The 22,344-nt window shown below is 48.1% G+C and overlaps 1 protein-coding gene across 1 annotated transcript; it reads right to left on the bottom strand.

The window, feature by feature from the left end:
- Positions 1-9,313: 9,313 nt before the first annotated feature.
- Positions 9,314-21,631, bottom strand: Inka2 (inka box actin regulator 2). The gene is made up of 2 exons (XM_028755655.1): positions 21,519-21,631; positions 9,314-10,156 (listed from the first exon to the last, which is right to left on the bottom strand). The coding sequence occupies exons 1-2, from the start codon at positions 21,573-21,575 to the stop codon at positions 9,314-9,316; spliced, it is 900 nt and encodes a 299-aa protein (XP_028611488.1). The 5' UTR covers positions 21,576-21,631.
- Between the last annotated feature and the right edge of the window lie 713 nt (positions 21,632-22,344).

Raw genomic sequence — 22,344 nt, 5'->3', positions numbered from 1 at the left:
GTGTCCTGTGAAGAGAGGGGTATCTTTTTATAGTGTCTTTATGTGAACTCCTTTGTCTTGGGAAGGGTGACTGAAGGCAAGGTGTACTTTTATAGTCAAGACATCGAGAGCCTCTAGCGTATTAATTTGAATCTTATGATGGATATCCATGAACAAATTACATAGTAGTGTTTGTGGCTGTTTCAAGTATTATAGCTTTAGTTTTTTGAGCAACAATTTAATTTAAAGGAAGCTTAGTGCTACAATTGGTAGATTTTCGTTTCCCAGGTAGACCACAAGCAACTTTAATGACTTGATGCCTCCTGTCTAGTTGTAGAATTAACAGTAAATACAAGTGCATTATCTTACCCTCCACCAGGGGGAGCTCCAGTATCATATGATGCTTCTACCAGGATTGTAGCAAAAGTACATGCTTTTACTTACAGAGTCATGGAGTTTAAAACTTAATTAGGCAGAAAATATACACAAAATTTTGGGGAAGTATAAATGCTATTGACTGAATGAACTGTAGCCACTTTAGTATTTCTTTTCTTTTTTTTTTTTTAATGTTTGGAGAAACAGTGGCTGCTAGCATGTAACTACCACCTCCCCACAGCTCTGAACTCACCTTGGTCTGCCATCTTCATCTGCCATCATCAGAGGCCCCTTTTACTCCCCAGTAGGACAATCTCCTTTTCTGAAGTTGTAATGTACTTTTTTGTCTACTTCATTAAAACAAGTGATTGGAGTCATTTTTTTTCTCCTTAAGAATAGTAATAAAACATTCTGCATGCCTTGAGTCCAGCCACTTTAAAATAGCTACTCTGTGTACCCTCACAGGTCAACAAATATTTGTCAGTCAGTCTGAGTTTTGGTTAGGGAAAAGGGTCAGAAAGAGAAACAATGAATACTGTATTTCCTTTCCTGACTGATACTCATAGGATGCTAGAAAACAAAATGTGCTCTTATAAATTATGTGTTGAAATCAGCATGTGAAGAAACTGTCTGATAATTTATAGGAGGAAAATTATACTTGTATTTGGGTCTTTGCTTATTTACGGTGCTAAATATATAGTGAAGTGGCCCCACAACCATCCACACCAAGAGTCGAAGGATACTTTGGTTTGCTCATCCAGAATCTGGAAAGAGCCTGTCTTGTGAGAAGCAAGTGAATATGAGCATTGCACGTGTCTGACTGCCCAGCTATTAGCATTGATGTCACTCAGGATATAAACATGGATGTTCTGGCAGATACAGCGCAGCTCTTAGGTTGATTTTGGGTTTCGCTTCCTGAAGTTTCATCTTGAATCTATTGACTGTGCAGTCCTCTTAACTTTATCGTGTTTAAATGTTCCTGTGAGAACAGCAAGAGGCTTTGAACTGACTGCCTAGTTCCTTTTTGGGAAGGCAACATGGATCCTGTTTTCCTGATATTAACAGTCTTCAAAGGAAACTTGGGAGTTGCAAATGCTTTGGGCTTGTTAAGAAGCAAACAACTATAGCTCTAGGCCCAACTGCTAATTGCTTGTGCAAGAGACTGGCTGTTCCCATAAAGGAAAAATTTTAGTAAACCTTCCCATTTTAAGCAGTTGTGTGGCTCTTCAAACTGATTTTTTCAGTAATTTTCTTTAATCTTACCTATGTTCAAATTTTTACACTACAGTTGGAGTGCATACAAAGCAGAAAAGTATATGATCTTTATGTGCCTATCAGTAGTTGCTGTATTTACACTCTCTGAATTCACAGTATACAACAACATACACAAATTCCTTCCCTTGTAGACTTTTAATCTTTAGAAAATGGCAAAAGATTGTGCTGGAGAATTGAGTGAGACGGTACTCCAAGTACTTTCTATGCAAACATAGGGACTTGAGTTCAGATTTCTAGCACTCACACACCCATCTAAAAGGTGAGGCCTAGTGATAGCTGTAATCCCAACACTTGGAAGTGAAGACAGATGCTTCCAGGAACTCGCTGTCCATCAAGTCTGGCCAGACAATGAGCTCCAGGTTCAATGAGAGACCCTGTCTTAATGCAAAGTGGAGAGCAATAGACACTCAACATTGACCTTGCGTCTTCACAAGCATGTGCAAGGGTGCATGCACTTACACATGTGCACATGGTACACATACTACACGTCCAGATAGAAAAAACTGCTGAAAACCCCATGTATTTATTACAGTGAATGCTGTAAGAATTGTATGGTACAAAGGGCAACAGGAATGAGTGGGTGGAAGATGTATATGGCCTTGTGTTGGTTATGTGAGCAGGGACTGAAAATGTGAGCCCATGCAAGTCAGGGGAGAAAGAAAGGCTTTCACATGGGGAAAGGATGACGGCAAGTGTCTTACTGGAGCATGTGCTGGGCCTGTTGGAAAACTAATGATGAAGTCACCATGGCTGGAGGAGAATGAACAAGAGGAAGAATACTGTAGATAATAGAATTCACTGGGTTGAATATAGACAGGGAAAAATCAGCATTAGTCTGTGTGATATTCATGGGAAGGACTTTAACAAAAGGCACAACATAGAATCAATACTATGTCACGGAGAACACTGTTGTGGGCTGGGGGATAGCTCAGTGCATTAAGAGCACTTGGTGCTCTTTAAGAAATGCCAGAATTCAAGTGGCAGCTCACAACCATCTAACTCTAGTTCCAGATGTTCTGGCCCTTTTCTAGTTTGATAGGCACTGCACATATGTGGTGAACATGTATACATGAAGACAAAACACTCATACATGCAGCATTTATCCTTTATGAAGCACCAGCTCCTGGTAGTTTGGCTGTCAAAGATGTCAGAGAGGATTAGGGATAGAAAGCTCTTGCCTTTAGTTCTGTGTTAACTGGCATGGTTTGTTCCCCTCAGATTAGCACAGACAGGACACTATGGGTATTGTGTAACTGCTAGCTCTCCCTCTCTGTCCTTACACTGCAGGTGAGGCAGCAACCTCTGGCTATCTAGGGTTGTGCTGTATGGTTTTTAAAACTATGTTTTTCAGTCATGTCAGGTAGGTACCAGCTTGCTCATTGACATCCCATTCTCATGCCCTTCCTTGTGAGTGAGAAATCCACAGGCCACAGCTGTTAGTGCAATTCCTGGCCAACTTGCCTAAGCATCACTGAGGTCTTCCTCCAGCTGGATGAGCTATAGTTTGAAGGAACGTCTGGGATAAGGGAGTGCTAGGCATTCAGCCTTCCCAGTTTGAAAAGTAGGACTTGAAGCCGTGGAGGCAAGGCCTGCCTGTCCCTTGTAAGCTGTGTAGAGCTAACAGAATCGTGAAGACACTATTTGATCCTGTACTCCCTTCAGAGTCCTAAGGCCTACACCAAAAGCTTTGGAGTTCTTTGGAACTCTGAAACCACTGTTGCAAAACTAGCCATTTTTCTGGGATCTGATTTACTTACTTGATGCTTGGAACCTCAACAGAGGGTCTGAACAATTGCTTCACTCAGTGTGGCCTAAGTCTCTGTGATGATGATCAAGGTCCTTGAGCCAGTGGTCAGTGAGACTTGAACATGGGCATGGTCTGAGGTGGCCTAGTACACAGGTTCAGTTGCTGTGCTCGTCTCATTTGGAAGAAATTGTGTTGCTTTTTTATCCCCAAAATACTTGATGCAGGCCTAAGGTGGAGGTGGCTAAGTGGCAGTGGGTCTAGTGTAAGCTCAGGGAGTGAATCCCAGCACCCACTCAACACCCCCCCACACACACACATACCACCTGTGTAAGTTTCTGATGACCACCTCTCTCCCACAACTTCCACACAAGTGCCTGTGGACCTTCTACCTTTCTGGCAAGCAGGGCCTGGTGGGGAGACAATGCCTGGAGTGTAGCCAGAGGTGGGACTGGAGGTAGAGAAGGCGCTCACCACCCAACTCTCAATTTCCTTCCCTGCTACACTGCTCACCCCACCCCTCCCTTAATAGTCACAATAAGGGGAGGAGGGTCTAGCAGACTTGGCACTCCCATTAGAGCATGGCAATTAGGAAAACATCCTGGAGTAGGACGGTCTGGGACCAGATGTTGATTTTTTTTTTTTTAAAGAGGATGTCCATGGAGGTGATCCAGGTCAGGAAGGCTAGGCAAGAAAGGGAGAAAATTTAGGGGCTGGGGCAAAAGGAGACTTCATCAGTAACTATTGAGAGAAAATTAGCTAGTCACCTGAAGGGCCTGAGCAGCCCAGTGACAACAGAAGGTGAGGTAGATTCCACAGCCAGCCAGAATTAAAATCGAGTTGGCTTAAGAATCGAAGCAGTAGACCATGGGCCGTTGTGTACACCGCTTGAAGAGGGCCCTGTCTACTGTTTCCTGCTCTGACAGTAACTGGCCATGGCCCCCTCTTTTCTGGGGAATGGACTTCGGTGCTGTGAAAAGCAAAGTAGGAGGGGATCAGCTGAGAAAGGCTTGGCCACTGGCTCTTTCTAAACAGGATAAACTAAAGATGGGCTCAGTCCAGAGCTCCCTGGGAAGTGGAGATCACACAGGCAGCAGCCCTGTGCTCAGGATTGGAGGCAGAAATACTGAGGAGTCACTAGCTTGGAGGTTGTCGCCAGGTCTGGAGGAGAAGGAAAGTATGTGCAGAAGCGACTCACCAATCCAAGTAAGTACTGGGGGTTAGGACAAGGCACAGATAGGACCTACATGAGGACTCTCAAGCTGGGAAAAATAAGAGACGGTCTGAGCAGGGAACAGCACAGGCAGACCCAAAACTTGAAACCTTTAAGGTAACCCGTCTCCTTGGTGGGTAAAGTGGGTGAGAAATGCCAGAAACAAGGCCAATCAGGCCAGTTGGGTGTCTACTTGAGCAAGATTGGGTCTCTGACACTTGGGACAGACAGGAAGACAGAATCAAGTCACAGGCAGATGTCACACCCAAGTGGTATCTGTACAAAGCCGGGATGTTAGATGAGGACATCTTCCCCCTTTGAACTAGCAGTAACATGGGTACCCAAACCACCCTGCCTGGCCAGAAGACTATGCAGTGTTGGGAAGAGTTCAAAATGAGCAGAGGTACAGAACACTGACTCCTATTGTCCCTGCACAGTGTAGAGCCAGTCAGGGATCCTGCTTGAGGGGATACAGAAGAAAGGAAAATTTAAAATGATTGTCAAGATCCCCTGTGAGAGATTGGCCCTAAACTATGGGACACACTGATTTGAGGCCTCTGACCAGCCAAGATACTTTCAGGGAAATATGGAGGTGGTGAGGGAGAGAGGACTCCAGTGGGAGACTGGAATGTAAGAATAAGAACTTTGTTGCAGGGACAAAGAGGACTCCTTGGTGATGGCTGCATGGATTGGGGCTTGGAGGAGGTGAATAGAAGGGATGGGTCACCTGAAGGGCAGGGAGTCTTGTCAAATTCAGGCTTCATGGGGGAAAGGATTAATCTTAGCCTCCCCCCCCCCACCCCCGACCCCACGCAGGGTGGCTAGAGAAAAGGAGTGATGTGGCCAAGAAGGTGAAACAGCTGGTCACAGAATTTAGCTCAATCAACTCCATCCCTGGCCTGCAACTGAGGCTCCTGGTTGTCAGGGAGAATTGAGTCCATAAGACATTGGGTGTAGTATCCTTAGGGAAGAGCAAGCTCCTTAGGCAATGGGAGCTCCAAGGACCTTCCTAGCCTGGCCCAGACTATCCTTCCCTATTTGACAAAACAGCCCAGGTAAGCCACATCTGTGCAGTGGACAAAACCACATTTACTTCCCTCTGATCCTTGCCACAATCCTGTGATAAGATGAGAGTCACTGTGTACTTTTTAGCAGAACACCAGGGCTCAAAGTAAGTACTGTTTTTTTTTTCAGCTTTGTCCGTGCTTAGGTGGGAGAGAGGTGGATAGTGCCTTTTCTGTGAAGCCTGTGTGTTGGGAACAGTGTTTTCCACCACTGGTGTGTTGTGCTGTGTGCCTTACAGCATTTCTGTTTCATACAAGAGCAGAAGAGCTTCCAGTAGGTCAGGCCACATGCTCAGGCTCACATGGAAGGGCCCGGGCCTTGATTCCTATCTGTTTGACTCCAGACCAGGAATTCATGAAAATACTGGTGCTGGCCAAAACACCAAAGTGTCCTGGTTGGAGAGATCACTTGAGGTAAATGGACACTTCTCCAAGGAAGCTGCGGACAGGCTCCAGTTCCACAGACAGGTTGGACTCTTGGTTTTATCCTGCAGAGAATATTGGTGTAACTTGAAAAAGAAAAGGCCCTCTCCTATGGAGACTCTGGGAACAGGAGAGCATAGTAGGTGGAACTGAGCTAAGTGTCTATTCCTCAGGATTAATTTGGGCTAGAGATCACCCTAAGGGTAGGCTACAGAAGAGCACGGGGAGAAGAAAGTTCTATACCAGTGAAGAGGAAACAGAGATCTGGCAGGCTCGACCAACTGTGCCCAGCAGGGAGGGGATACTCCATTAGATTCTGTGATTGGAGAATATCTACAGACTGACCACAGACAGGGTTACAGAGAGGCAAGTAGATCCCTGAGAAGATGCTTAGGCCAACTAGAGGCCTACCAAGGAATTAGGCCAGGTGTGGAGCAGGTCTCTGTCAGGAAGGGTATTAAATGAGCTTCCAGCTTATTTACTTGTCCTAATTAACCATAAAATGAGCCCAAGAGGCAGAATTAAGCTGTCAGTTTCTCTCTGCCTATTTTCACTATCTCTATCCCTGACATGTGGCCCCACAGGCCCTATCACTAAGGCCAGAGCATTTCTATTCACTTCAGTAGAATACTCTCCATCACTGTCTCAGCAAGAGCCAAGGATGTGGACAGAAAAGTAACAGTTATATGAGGTCGAGTCACCATCCGCTTTCATCAGCCAAGCATGACCTAGTAGTTGGGACGATCTGTCAGCCTCTTTGAGACCCAGGCAAAGTTCCTCCAGTGGGTAATGAGCATACCACTTATCAATCATGAAGAGACATGAATAATCTCAAAGATAAATGTTATTGTTGGTCTGGCTGTGGAGCAAATATGGACAGTTTGCCAGGTAGCATGAACACAAGATTGGAAGTCAATTACAAACTGATTCAATCCCAGCTTTGTACTGTGTGACCTTGAAAGAGTTAACTTCTCTGCGCCTATTTGGGTAAAATGAGCAACCATTTTCTGGGTGTAGCAAAAAAAAAAAAAGAAGAAGAAGAGGAAGAAGAAGAAGAAAATAAAGGCAAAGGTGCCTGACACCTGTGGATTATCTTAGAAGCCAAAATGACTTCCCAATTGTGTTGTATTGGTCCCTTGACTCTTTTCTGGCCAGGTGGTGGTGAGCTGCATTTTTTTGTGTGCCTTGGTAGCAATGGAGGCCAGCAGCTGTTTTCTTTCCCTTTGCCGAGTTCTCACCTTCTATTACAGTGTCCAGACAAACGAGGAGTCTGTCGTGTTAGTTGATTTAAATGATGTGAACTATGACTAGTCCACAAAACAAATGAGTTGCCCATGGATGGTGAAACGGTGAGTTGGCTTCCTGTACCATCACAGTCCATGTCCTCTTGACTGATTTGTTGAGTGTGCCATCCTTCAGGAGTCAGGGTGTGGGCTTTTCACATGTTCCTCCACCACACACACTGCAGCAGCCGTTAGAGGCAGCTACAGTTATCTTCCTTCACCAGAGACAGAAGTCCAGCAGAGACACGATGGACAAGGACCTGCTTGACCAGAAAGAGTGAGCCCAGCTGACAAACACCAGGCCAAAGTAGATAGGCCTGATGCCCGCGGATTTGAGCTGGGAACTGCTTTCCTTTTGGAGCAGCCTGATGGGGGCAGCTTGCATGCCAGGACCCTTTGACCCCATTGATTAACCGTTCTGGAAGTGATAGGCACATTGCCTGGCAAAAAGCTACAGATTAAAAAAAAAAAAATCCCCACTTTAAAAAAAAAAAAAAGACCATCTATCATTTAACTTCATGGGACCTTGCGGGTGACCCTTCCCACTGTTACTGTTACCTCCCCATCCCTATCCCCTAAGCTCTCCCTTCCTCCTCTCAGTCCCCTGGGGGTCTAGACTGCAGGCAGAAGAGCTTCTCTTGTTATTTTTCTTCTCCAATTTGCTTTAATGCTCTGGGGGCAGCAGGAGGCTTGCCTGTAATTGCAGTTGTCACACCCCATCAAGCTGAGCTGGGTCTGCAGGAGGGGGTGAAGGAGGAGCTAAGGCGCCCTCGGGGTAGCTGGGCTTGAACAGGGCTCTACTTTGTCCTCTACTGGCTAAGGGGTGGGGCTGAGATGGCTTCTCCGAGGACCCAGGCTTGCAAGTCTGCTCGTTATACAGAGTGCCTGGCACTAAACCCGCCCTGAGGGGCCCCTGTTGACCTCCAGGGTGATGAGGATACACGTGTCCAGTTCACTGACTGACTGTGAGATGTAGACTTAAGAATTTTTCTAAATGTATGGGTATTATTTCTGAGTTTGTCCCAACCATCTGCTGCCCTGCAGGAGCATTAAGGCAGGGGGTCAGGATGGGCTTTCACTGCTGGCTCGGGCAGAGTGTGACTCTAGGGTCCATTGATAACCATGAGACTGGCCTGACTTGTCTCCTGGCAGCCCAGTGTGTTCTCAGATTGCTGCTTTAAGGACCATCATGCTGGTCAGGCATGCCTACTTGGACTCATGAGACAGCACCTGGGTGTAGGCACGTTGCTTCTCCTCTGTACTTTGGAGATCTGGAAGCATCTCAGACTCCCTCACCACACCCACACACCCACACACACACACACACACACACCCCTCTGCTTTTTCTGGGTCGCCAGCACCCAGCTATGGGCTGAATCTTGGTCCTAGGAAGGGCTGTAAGTAGGGATTTTCCTCTTTCTGGTGCTCCATTCTGAGATACCAACCCTTTAAAAACAATCAAACCCTTGTCTGTAGCAGTGCCTTGGCAGGGAAGCAGACCATTAAAATAGTTGGGGGTCCCTGAGACAGGTCTTTATTGGGAGTTCCTCTGGGAAACCTGAGGGCTCAATTCCCCTTTCCGTATAGAATGTTCAAATGAGGTCTTGGGAAGGTAATAGAGGAATATCATAGGCTTGTCCTGGACTCCTTTCCTGCCTCTCCCAACTATTGTCACATCCACCCTCAAAAAAGCAAACAAACAAAAACAAAACCCAACAACAACAGCAACACATACACACACACAAATACAAATACACACATACTCTCCAGGGACTCAGCTCAGCCTGGCCTGTGACAGACAGCCTCTCTCCACTGTTCTACTGAGGGCTAAGAACTCTGCTTTCTTTCTTTCGAGGATGGGAACTTGCATCTGGCCTGGAGACCATGCCATCTGCCCTCCCTCTCCCCCAAGGCCCTCACGAGTTTGCATTTTAGGTTCAGTGAGCATCTCTCAAATTCAGACCCAAACAGCTGTGTTAATGTCAAAGCCCCTACAGGAGGGTTCTAAGGCCTTGGGGCTGCTTGTGGCAGGGGTTTCAGTGTGTCTGGGCTCTCCTGTGCTTGAGAAAGGGAACCGTCCTGAGCCCTTAGAAAGGCTCCTCTTCTTGACTTTCTTCGAGCGTCCTGCTCGTGACTCAGAGACCATGGGTGTTATCCAGCCTGGCTTCTCCTTAAGCAGCCGGTCTCGGTCAGGCCGCACGCTGCGCAAGAACTTCCTAAAAATGTTTGCAGTAAGGGCAAACTTACGGCCCAGATCTCTGGACTGGCCTTTTTCTCCTTTGGGTTCACTGGATCCCCCAGTCTCACCCTTTTCCCCGCCCTTTTCCAATTCTGGTAAATCTAGCCAGTTGCCCACCAGGTCTGCGAAAACATTGTCCCCCAACACCAAAGGCTGCCGATTTCTGCCCCGTGACATCAACGTGGAGGTCCAGTCGTCTGGCTCCACCCACTCTGTCCCCTGTTGGGTACAGCTCTGGTGCTCCAGCAGCTGGGTCTTGGGAAGGACAGCCAGCTCCTTCCCACAGACACTCCTACGGCATGGAAACTTGGGGCTGCTGTCAAAAGATGGTTGGCTGGAGGAGGGACAGGCAGCAGGCCCAGCAGGACCTCCACTACCCTGCCAGTGAGGGCACTCAGGCTGTTCCTGTGAGCTCTCAGGGCAGCTGAAGGTGGGCGTGCCTCCAGAGATCTCCAGCTGTTCCAATGCTGTCTGCACTTGGAGGAGCTTCAGTTCTTGAAGTGCGCCCATCATGCAGTTCATCTGATCCTGTAAGCCATCCCCCACCTCCTTCATGGACATCTGCAAGGAGAGACAACACAGGCCCAGTGAGTGCTGGGACTGCAGGGGGGTTACGTCCTCACAGCCTTGCACCTCAACCTATAACGTCTGAACATACACGCTTTCAGGGTCTACCAAGTCAGCCATTAGAACTTCACCTAGACAGTCTGCTGCGAGGCAGGCCTGTGTCAGGAGGGGAGAAATCGGAACACTGTTACAGCTAGATAAGAGAATGAACATTAACAGCCATGGGCTAACCAAGACAGGCACTGTCCTAAAAGCTGTTCAGATGTTCCACCACTTGCTACATCCACAGTACACCGAAACTACCATTTTGGGTTGAAAATGCATTCTCTATATCTAAGCCATCAAACATCACAGCTTGGTCTAAACTATGTCAAAGTGCTCAGAGCTTATGTCAGCCTACAGAGGGAACACGTATCCAATACAAATCCCATTGCACTGCATGATAATGTATTGACTTCATTACTACACTGCACGCACACACACACGCACACAGAGGAGAGAGAGAACACAAACAGAATAGACAGACAGCCACAATGGCTCACACTTGTATTCCCAGCACTAGATTTGAAATACAGTGCATAAAAGTTGAGGCAGGAGAGTTACTTGAGATTAAGGACAGCCTTTGATATGTAGTAAGTTCCAGACAAGCCTGAGACTCAAAGAGTGAGACTCCATTTCAAACAAACAAACAAACAGAAAAATCTTGAATGGCTTTATGGATATGCCTTGTCTAAAATCATTAAGTTGGGGACTGGTGTTTTATGTGTTTGGTTGGTTAGTTGGCTGCTGTGTGTGTGTGTGTGTGTGTGTGTGTGTGGTGTGTGTGTAGAAATGTATATAAATACATATATGTATGTATATGTCAACTTACATTAATAGATTACCCTATTTTAATCCTGTCCACCACTCTTGGTGATTGTGACTATTCTTGCTTCCATCTGACAGATAAGGAAACAGGCTTATAAGCTATTAGACAGTAAAAGATTGGGCTGAGTTCAGTCTAAGGCTGTACAAAGTAGTAGCGGCATACCCAGAGAGATGGTTGGAGGGTAAGGGCACTGGCTTTTCTTCCAGAGGACCCAGATTCAATTCCCAGCACCCACATGGTAGCTTACAACCATACATAACTCCAGTTCCTGGGCATCTGACACCTTCTTCCTGCTTCCTCAATCCATTGCCCTATATGCAGACCAAATACCCATGCACATGAAATTTAAAAAACAAAAAACAAAAACAAAAACAAAACCACTTTTTTCAAGAATGAAAATAGCCACTCTTGTCCCTTCTGTGCCATTGCTCCCTGACGAATAATGGTGACAATAAACATTTGAGAGTATTTACTATGTGACAGGAATCACATTGCACAAACTAGGTATCTCATCTCCTTCAATCTCTATAAACTCTGGAGGTTGCTAGTCTCACTTCAGGAGGGAACTAAGGGACGTGACATCACACAGCTCATAGAGCCAGGATTCAGCAACCATCACTTGCAGACGGCTGGGCAACAGGGCCAGACTTGAAGGCTACTGTGTCCTCTATGAGACAGTAGTGAAGGGAGGGGAAAGGGACACTAGAGAGGAAGCATAGGGCTGAGGCTGCATCTCACTGTTCTTCACATATGACTGGTCAGGAGACAGAGACCAGGGAACTCCTTTGTACCAGAAGACCCTGCCCAACCCTGCCCAGCATCCCCCACCCCCACCCAAGCACCTGTTCCCTCATGCTTGGCTCCAGCATTCTTCTTGCCTTCTCAGCCTCTCTGGCTCTATCATGCCAGAAGCAGGGATTCCAGGGTCAGTTCCCCTAACCTCATGTCCTAGGTACCATGTGGAAGGGGCTGAGGGACTGACTTGACTTGGGTGAGGGCCCCACTTGGAGACTGGAAAGGAGAGGCTGCTTCTGATAACATTCACAAAGTTCCTAGCCCCTGTGCCCAAGCTGCCTCAGGCCTGCCAGCTCCCTCCCCACATCCTGATCAAATTACTCACAGTGAGCCTCTGTGCGGGAACCATCTGTTTTTTAAGCCCCCCAGAGACCCACGGGATCATCTTACCTCCCAGGCTTGTCTTAATGCCCAGAGCTAAGTCCAAGGCATGGTGGGGTGGGGGACTAAACTAGTGGGGGACACAGAAGCACTACAGTGTGGGCTGTCAGTTGGCCCTTTCTGGCTTCTAGGTTAAATCTCCTGCCAACCCTGGTCTGGTAGGGAGAGATCTATCCAAGCTCCCTTGAGCCAGCAGCACCAAAGGTCACTGGAGGACTGTCAGCCCCCGAGGGCCAGAAGGCCTCTTCTGGGCTGCAGAGCTTGCCCTTGCTTTGTGCATTCTGAGACAGGGAGAGAACTGACACAGGCTAAAAGCTCTGGGATTTGCTGGGGGCACATATGTGCCATTTGAGTGGCAGGAGACACAGAACCCATGGAGTAGCTGTGTCTGTCATTGGTGGTCCTTGTCCTGACCCCCTCTTTCACACATGTATTTACGACCTATTTACATCAGCTGCTGCTGGTGTAGCCCAGACTCCAGGATGCAAGTCCAGCTCAGCTCCTTCCCGAGAAATTGCATTTCCCTCCAGTTGCCCTATGGATCCCCACTTTCCAGTCTATCCTGTCACCCAGAATCTCTATTCAGTCACTGTGTTCTCGTCTAACTTGTTCCTGCAAGACGGTTGGAGTTCTCTTTTCTGGGATATCCTGCTTCTTTCCTTCCATGCTGGGAAATGCAGAAGCTTCCTCCAGACCCATGAGTGCCTGGCCACTCCTCCGCATGTGTATCTCCATCAATCACCTCACACGGGGGCTCTCTATTGTCAAAGCTCAATTACTATACGTCTCCAAAATGCCATGACCTCCAGTCAAGACTCATGATGGGAATTGTAATTCCCGGAATTTGAATCCATATCCCTTACACGTCTCCACTGTGTTTCCATCAGGACATTCTCTTAGATCCCTGAGGTATATGTCCCTAGAGTCTTACGTCTGTACTGGACCCATCCATGTCTTAACCATCCATGGTTTAAATGCTCAGTTGCTTATGAAATTTTCACTGAGTGGCTACTGTTTAAAGGTAGAGAGACTGAGATCTGCACGTCACTGTATCACCCCAGAACCCACTTGATGACACTTTGAATGACCATATGTGGGATGTGGGACTACTGACTCCCCTCCCCATACCATCCTTATAGACTGTTTGCTACCTGAAGTCTCTTATTAGACAGGGAGAGAGAGCCAGGGCCATTTCCCAAGGTTTCAATTCACCAAGCAACAAGAAATCTAAGCTGGCAGACTTTCATCCAGAAGGAGGAACACAGTCAGACCAGAGGTAGTGGGAGGAATGAAATGACCCCATTCAGTCTCCTCCAGTGTGGAAAAATCCATAAGAAATAAGGCTGACATTTTGTACAGTTTTCCAGCAGGAATGAATGTGTGTGGATGTATAAACCCAGGATTGTCCACAAGACAGGGGCTCCTTTTTAAGAAAACAAGGGCTGAAATTGTATCCATATTGAAAATATTCTGTATTGGTTCAGAACTTGGGGTCTAGAAACAAAAGGAACAGGGTTCAGATCCCAAGTCTGTCCTATAGTAGCTGCATTTTAATTTTTCTGTGAGGTATCGTTTATTAATTTGTTCTATTTTCTTCAGAGTCTTGTTATTCAGCCCATCTTGGATTCAAATTCACAATTCTCCTGCATCAGCTTTCCAAGTGTTAACATTATAGGATGAGCTATCACACCCAACTCAGTTTCTCCATTGGCCTCAAAACCACTGGGGATGATTTTGAAAATCTCATCCTCCGGTTTCCCCCCTCCCAATGCTAGGATTATAGGCATACACTCTATGCCCAGTTTTAGGCAGAGCTGGGAATCAAACCCAAGATTGTAGTAGGCAGGCACTCGAACAACTGAAGTTCATTACCAGCTCCACTTCTCCATTCTTTAGAATAAGAATAGACTAGTCTCTGCCTCAATAGCTACTGTGCAGATTAGATGAGGTAATAGTTTTCTACATGGCCCAAAGAAAGCATCAAGTGCAGGCTGGCTGTTAAGACTTCTAGCGTGCTTTCAAAATATGTCTTCCTTGGTGAATCTTCACACAGAGTGATGACAGGATGCCATGTATCACATATGGTTTGACCAAAGGGGAACACTTCTTTTGTCTAGCTCCTTATTCCCCAACCCTGCTTTACTCAGGCAGAGGAAGGGAGGAAGCGGAAGCCCCAGCTTCCTCCTGAACACTCCTGAACACTGACTTCCGTGGCCCAGGCTCAGGCAGAGGACAAACTGACACTAAAGAAAAGGCAGCTATGAGAGGGATGAAAAGAAGGAAGCCGTGGGAAGCTGGGAGGGCCGGGGCGGGGCAAACAGTAGCATCCTCTGGGCCATGTGTGACAAGGACATGGAGCCAAGAGGACAGTCTTTCCCACCAACCCCAAGGGGATGATGTCATCCATGGACAAAGAGCCAGAGACTGTGCTGGTCTCTTCACTCAGGGCGTGGGACCATCTGGGATCCCAGGGCTTCTCTTGTCTTAGGACCAAAGGGGGAGGATGGGAGCAGTGTGGAGTGGGGGCTAAGGAACAGGGTTAGCTTAGACAGCCAGAAATAAATAGCTCTCAGTACCAATCTCCATGCTGCAGGCCTCTTAATATCTCAGAGCTGCAAGGGTCAAGTCATGCCCTACTTGCTCTTGGGAGTCAACTGGTGACATCCTAAGAAGATCTGATTGGTTCTCGTCTGAGTAAACACGGATCCAAGAGCCCTGCCTCCTCTGCAGCTCTAGACTATCAGATGCAAGTACTTAAACATATCCCAGTGGAATCTCTTTGAGCAAGGCTTCAAAGGTCTCACCCACATCTTTGTCCTCATAGTGCCCCCAGTTCATTGCTTACCTCCTGCCTTGCCTAGGATTCGTATTTTTATCCTATACATTTTCTGCATATCAAATTTTAGTCTCTCTAGCCGAAATCTAGTCTTCCTAGTGTGGTCAAGAGTCCCGTGCTGTAGTCTGGGAAACCTGGTAAACTTGGCACTTGTCATTGGGAAGATTCACCTGTGTTCTTTAGGTTGTGAACTTGTGCAATGTCAACCCTCCTGTGTCAGGTATGCACCCTTTTCTTTGCATTCCTGAGCACCATTATTGCCCCCGGGGGGCTGGCTAGGCAGGAGAAAGAAGCCCTACCTGAAGGATTAGGAAGTTCAAGGTTGCCTCAGATCATCTTTTCTGGAGCTGCTGTTACCCAAACCTTCTTTTCCAAGCCTTTACTACATTCACGGTATCTTCAAATTATTTAAATTCCTATTTAATGTTTTACTTAAATTTACTCATGTTGTTGCAATCAATGTGTTTATAAAGGAATTTGCATGAGAAGTGTCACAAGCCATCAACAGGTGCGAACTGGAAGGATATATGCACCAGGACTCCTGTCCTAAGGCTTTTTGGTATGAGTGGGATCCAAAGGCTGGCCCCCTTCCTGTAAACCAGTTGGAGTGCTGTGGGAAGCCAGGCAAGTCAATAGGAGGTGGAAGAAGGAGTTACCATTAGATGAGGAAGAAGCGTGGAGAAACCATGGTCTGAGGGCCTCCAAGCTCCAGTTCTATTCCTTCCTACTCAGGGCTCCTAAGAGGGAAAAGTGACTGCCTGCCACTGGGCAGTAGATCCCTCCATCTTGAGTCATGGAGCAGGAAGGGGTTCTGGGGACAGCCATTGATGGACAGACCCTCCCATCAGCACTGGCTTGGCCCTTTGTGGTGTGGGAGGAGAGGAGTTAGAAGGAGATGCCAACATCCTCGGCTCCCTTCCCAAGTCCTGCCTTGGGCCCCTGACTGATCCTGCAGCTGTGCCCTCCTTCCATCCATCTCACGCCCTCTCGGAGCTCAGCCGGAATCCTTTGACACAGGCTCAGCTTTGCCCATGGACTTGGCAGTGTGCCCTGCCTCCCTTCCCCACCCCATTACTCACAAAATCCCCACACAGTTCCTTTCAACCCATGGGGAAGCTAGGAGGAGGCTCTGGGCCGGAAATGGGAAAAGCCCCACTTTTGCCAAGTGACCCATTCTCCAGCTCATTGAATAGGGACCTTCTTGACTCTTGGCTAGAACTTTCAATAGGAAGGTAACACGGAAACTCTGCCAAGAGCTGCAGCAGGGAGGAGGGTAAAGACAGGAGGAAGTGAAGGGTGAGAAATGATGAGCCTACTTTCCCAAGTGAACCATCTCCTGGGGATCACATGGTCAGGCAAGAAGCAGATGGAGAGAGAAGCCCAGTATTGCCTGCTCTGGAAAGCTGGCCTCTCAGCCTCAGCCAGCCCTCTTTCCTCTGACAGCATTGGCCCATCTCTCCTGCAGTCAGCTAAGGAACCTGAAAAAGTTCCCTGCTTCTCTCCTTCCTAGTTCAGATCGTCATACCCTCTTTCCTGACCTCTTCTAATTCTTGTCACTTCATCATTTGCTTCTTTTCCTCTCATCCTAAGTCTCAGGATATATATCTCTGACCATGCTGCTGTCTGGTGCACAGAGAAAAGTCAGTCTTTAGCATGATATTCAAGGCTATACCACCCACTATTTCCCTACATATAGTCTAGCAAACTCAAGTTGGTCTTCAGACACCCACATGATTTCAGCCTCCGTGTCATCTGCCCATGTTTCATTGTGGTTCCACCTTTGTGTGAGTCCTCATTGATCCGCAAGGTTTCATGTGTGTGCTGTCTCTCTGCAACAGAACACTTGCATCACGTACCTGGATGTTGCTGCTCCGTTCTCAGAGCGTCTACTTCCCGTCTTTGTACATCTTTGCACATCCCATCAAGCAGGTAGGAACAGCAGCTCTGTCATCATCTGTCTAGGTCTGAATCCAACCCTCACCATTTATCATCTGTATGACCTTGGCCAAGTTGCCTAACCTTTTCCAGTCTCTATTTTCTTGTTTTAGAAATGAAAATAAAAGTGGGCATAGTGGCTCACACCTGTAACCTCAGCCAGTCTAGGTAAGATTAGGCAGTGAGACTCTGTCTCAAAATAGTAAACACATACAGACACATGCAAACACACACTGGGGGGGGGGGCAGAGACAGACAGAACAGACAGACAGACAATAAAAGACAGAGTAGTCAATAGTAAAAATGCAACTTCCTAGGTTGCTTTAGCAGTTGGATGGTGTAATGTATTTGGTGTATCCTTTTTTTTTTTTTTTTCAGAACTGAAGCTTGAACACAGGATCTCACACATGCCAGGCAAGTGCTCTATAGTGAGTCACAATCCAGCCCTGACATTTTAACATCAATATCCATATATGCTTACTTTTCTACTAAATAACTATCTCCTCCCTGAAGACCAAATCTGGGTATGTTTTTATCTGTATCTATACACAGTGCCTGTGTCTGGTCAGTGCCTTAGGCCAGGAGGAACTCAGTAAAGCTGTCTGACTCTTATGCAGACCAGTCTGAGGAGCATGACATCAAGTTTATCCAAGACTGAGTCTGGTAACACACACCTTAGTCCCGACCCTGGGAGGCTAAGAGCAGGAGACTCTCAAGTTCAAGACCAGATTTTACTTATAGTGTCATTATGCTTCACAGTAGCTATATGACGTAAGTATCTTTAATAATCCATTCTAAAGATGACAAAAGCCACTAATATGCCAGAGTCAGACAGGGCCAAGGTTTGGGTTTAAGTTGACCTGACCCCAAATCCTATATCCCTACTGACTGACCCCAGACTGACCCAGAAGCTCTCTATCTTCCCTTGGGGAGAAAAATGGGGTGGGATTTACACACAGAGAATGAGATGTTTTTGCAGAAGCTTTTCTTTGTTAAAAAAAAAGGGGGGGGGGAGACTGCTTTGCTCAAGACTTGAAAGCTCCAATTATAACTTCTCCACACCCTTCTTTTCCCTTATTTCGCCTTTAGCCCCATTCCTTAGTCATATGCTAGGACACCCTAAACTTGTAGCCACTAGTGACTAGAGAATTGCCTTCTGGGAATACGAGTTCCCTGTAAGGACTTTTCCCAGCCCGTGAGAAAGAAGTCCATTGGTTGCTTCCCCAGGGCCCAACTAGGATGGACATTTCATAATGTTCTCCTATAACATTCCCCTCCTCTAGGAAGTCTCCCCAGCCTAGCTGAACTTCAGGAGCTCTGATCATTCAAACTTTATGCATTCTGTTTGTTCAGAATTGATCTGAGTTCACAAGAAGTATCTGTGAGCATCCTACGTCTGCTTCTCCCGTGTGCCTGTGCCTATCTATACATTTGTTGGCACCCTGAATGGATGCCATGTTTAAGGAACAGCTGGTCCCAAGGCCTGTGTTCAGGCAGGTCCCTCTTAGGCAGCTGGAGGGAAAGGGAAGCGCTGGACTTCGCAGCCCCTACCCCCATTTAAGAAGAGTGTCAGCTGCTGCCACTTTTTCATTCCTGAAACTTGACCCTCCTCCCCTTCCAGGCAAGGAGAAAGGACCAGTGCTCTAGCTACCAAGTTAATTGAGCCAGGGTCTCTGAACTCTCTCCTGCATTAATTATTACAATTCATGCTTTTTGTTTCAGGAAATTTGGCCATTTGGCTATGTTGCTTTTTGAGGAACAACTCTTCTTGGTTGAATTTCAGTGCCAAGGAGGGAACTGGATAAGAGAGGGAACACGAAATCCCCTGGACAAAAAAAATTTCACAACCTGCTAAAGTTCCCTTTTGCAACAGGTTCGTCTCATCGTGTCTACAGGACATTCTTGAAGAGAATTTAATAAAATAAGCAAATGTAGACCTTAATCAGAACTTACATGGGGGCATTCCTAGGCAAGAACCAGGAAATAGTCCTTTTGGATTGCCCAGAAGATTCTGTCTGGAGTGAACCAACTGCAGACAAAAAGCCTGTATGTAATGTATGTAATACTTAACCCCACTACAGCCTGAGAATATAAAGAAGCTCAAAGTTCCCTATCCCCACCATAGCCAAGATCCATGAATTCAATCCCTACATTCCATGGAGGAAGGCAGCTCAGAGGTGGGCCCAGGCTAACAGCACTTTGCTTTCCTCTTTGCTCCAATTAGGGACACTGAGGCTCAGAGATGCAGCTTTGCTACTTAGACATTGAGGTGAGGTGTCAGGGGGTGAACAAGACCCTGATAGCTCTGCCTATTGCTCTGCTAGGACTCTTCTTCAGTAAGCTGTCACCGGGAGGGAGAGAGCAGAGTACCACGGGGTGGGGGGTGAAGAACTCTGCCATCGGAGTGTCATTCTGGGCCCCAGGCCAGGCAGTTGGCTTCCTCTCCAAGACAGTCAAAGGCTGGAGATGCTCAGACAAAAGGCCAAATGAAAGCTGAAGGGGCGTGGGTGATGTTAGTCTCCTTCTCCCAGGCACGGGCACTCGAGACCTTGGTGGGGGTTTGCAGATCAAAATCTGGGAGCTCAGCTCAGTGCAGATTTCTTGTCTTTTTAAAAAAAAAAAAAAATTCTCTTGACATCCGCAGACTGTCTTCCCCCTCCCTCACCACCTCCCACCTAGAGTGACGTAAAATGCAAATCAGTAAGATTTAGAAAATCCATCCCCATGCCAGGAACACCCACAAACCCTCTAAAGATGCTGCTCCTGATGTAGGTGGCATGATCCCAGGTTCCAAGCACAAAGACGATTCTGTCAGATGTTTTTCATCAAAGCTGTTATCAAAGCTTGGGCTTTGATCCTCCGCCATTGTCTATAATGATCTTGGTCTTTCTGGTACTGGCCACATGACGTGGGAACATGAGCTGGGGATATTTGTGAGTCAAGACCACCATCCCAAACTAGCATGGCATATATAGGAAAACTGATGAGGTGCAGGGCATGGTACAGTTCAGAGGAGCAGCAGTGGCCACTCACCAAAGAAGTGGTTGGGGGAGGGGGGCTAGTAACTTTCATACCTGCGTGTCATCACAGAAAGATCTCAGGAGGAAGGACTAAAGAAGTGAACCATAACCTGAAAAGGCAGACTCTTGGATCAGACCAGACAAGACCAGGGCCAGGGCCGGGTCATCTTGGTCAGGGAGCATCAGTGAGAGCACCTGTTACTTCTGCTTCCTTTCTCCACCCTACTACCACCAAAGCCTGCCCGTTACACACTGCCAAGCAAGCAGAGTGGAATCTCTGCAGATAGGGCTAGAAAGGTTATCTCGGGACTTAAGGAACCCTGAGCTGGGCACTCTCTGGATCCAGATCTGCTGTCGGGTGCCTGAGTGACCTGACCGAAGAGAAGAAAGAAGGAGCAAAGTGAGACAGGAGGACCTACTGCCGTGGGAGACAAAATGAAAAGAGACATTGAGAGGTGAAGTGGGAGGAGGAAGCTGAGGCAGTCTAGATGAAGACAGGATGGGCAGAGCCGAGAAAAGGTGTATATTACCTACCTAGCTGCCTGAATCCTGGTGGTAAAGGACACTAAAAGGGAGGGAGAGGAAGAGGGAAGGAGGAGGAGGAGGAGGAGGAGGAGGAGGAGGAGGAGGAGGAGGAGGAGGAGCAAGAAGGAGAGAGAAGACAGAAAAGAGGAGAGAGGAGAGGAAAGAGAGAGGAGAGGAGAGAAGAGAGAGGAGAGGAGAGAATCGAGAGAAAGAAATCAGAATCCACCTGGCTTTCCTAACACAGCCCTAACAATCACGTATCCCTCTTCAGTGATTCATTCCCCTTCCCCAGGGTAGCATACTCACCCTTAGCACCCAGAGGCCCCGCACACTCCCAGCGCACTCCCCAAGCCCAGACCTGACATCTGGCCGAGCCTCCACAACTCCCGCTCCGCGATCTGCCAGGCGGCACCCCTCCTCCCCCGTCATTACAGCTGCCACCCCCCTCCCTGCTGGCAGACAAGCCCAGGCAGACAGCCGGCCAAGCCTGCCCCCGCAGCCGCGCCAGCTCTGCCAAGCCCAGCAGAGCTGGGGGCCCCGGGCGGTGCCAGCTCCCCACGAGCGAGCAGTCCAGCCTGACCTCCTGCCCAGGGCAGGGATCTGTCTGCGCTTACAGGAGCCCAGCACCGGACCACTGGCGCTCGATGCCTGTTCCAGTCATTTCTGCGACTCTGGGCACTTGAGCCTTACTCCGTCCGTGTGCCTATCCCCTCTGGGTGTGCCCACCTTTCTCTTCAGTTCTCCTCCCGCATTCAAGTTGTCTGGGTGCTCTGACTCCCTGTTACTTGTCCATATCTCATCAGAAATCTTTGCCAAAGTTTGTTGCCTCTGAGCGACGTCCCTAGCCTCTATCTACCAGTTGGCATCCTCTCTCCTCTCCTTTACTCTCCTCTCCTCTCTGCGTCCGCCCGGTGCACGGAGCGCGGGGCCCTTGCCAGGTACCTAGGTCTGGGTGGAGCAGTCCTCCCTGTCCCCCGGCTCCTGGTCCGCTCTTACCAGCTCCTGTTTGAGGCGACGCAGATAGCAGTCCATGTCCCTGCTCTCCTTCCTCATTCGCCCATTTGCCGGGCTCGGGCTCACGAGAAAGTAGGGCTCTCAGTGCGCTCCGCGCCCCTATCTGCGCAGAGCTGAGCTCCAGCTCCAGCGTGGGGACTTAGAGCAGCGTCCCCCGCCGCCGCGGCTCTCTGCCCGGGGTAGGGGCGGAGGAAAAGTGCAGCAGCCAATGAGAACTCAGAAGGGGTATCTTCGGCCAATGGGTAGAGTGGTTGGGGTGCGCGGGCCGGGGGACCCGAGAAAGTCTGCCACCAGCCTTGCAGCCGCCAGCAGTAACTACTGGGGGACCGGCAGAGGTCTTGGTTAGGTTTTGGGTTCTGTGGGGCAGTGGAACTGCCAAGGCCCTCAGTCAAGTGCATTATCTATTACAAAGGAAGAACACAGTTTTAGGAGTGAGGACTAGGCATAGGGTCTAGGACTAGGCAGGAGGGTCACAGTGTTTAATCTTAACGCCCTTCAGAGAAGAAAAAGCTCTCCTCTGCCTTCCCCTTAAGTCCTTCAGAAGCCTTTTCTTTCTAAAGAGGGTCCTGGAAGCACGTATCTCCACTTCATCTCCTCCGGGCCCACTCCTCGCCAGCAGAAGGAAGCGGCTTCCGCTAGGTCTCAGCTGGTGTGGCAGTCTGTTGTGTCCAAGGTAGACCTGGTGATACTGAGTAACTGAGACAAGGTCTCAGCCTTCCATAACTTTTATCATAGGGGAGAAGGAACTATGAGACAGACAAGTAAATCTGAGGATAGCCACTTCAGAGGAAGAGTTTTAATGGAAGAT

This window comes from Grammomys surdaster, unplaced genomic scaffold (genome assembly GCF_004785775.1).
Source record: "Grammomys surdaster isolate TR1022 unplaced genomic scaffold, NIH_TR_1.0 126071, whole genome shotgun sequence".
Taxonomy (NCBI): domain Eukaryota; kingdom Metazoa; phylum Chordata; class Mammalia; order Rodentia; family Muridae; genus Grammomys; species Grammomys surdaster.
Note: the sequence above shows the minus strand (reverse complement) of the source record. Positions and strands in the feature narration are given on the sequence as shown.

Bases quoted from the DNA above. Each gene is read 5' to 3' on its own strand.
- Inka2 (XM_028755655.1), bottom strand. From the start codon at position 21,575: ATGAGGAAGGAGAGCAGGGACATGGACTGCTATCTGCGTCGCCTCAAA. The intron at 10,157-21,518 runs GTAAGAGCGGAC...CTCTCCTTGCAG, and splicing joins GTCGCCTCAAACAGGAGCTG to ATGTCCATGAAGGAGGTGGG.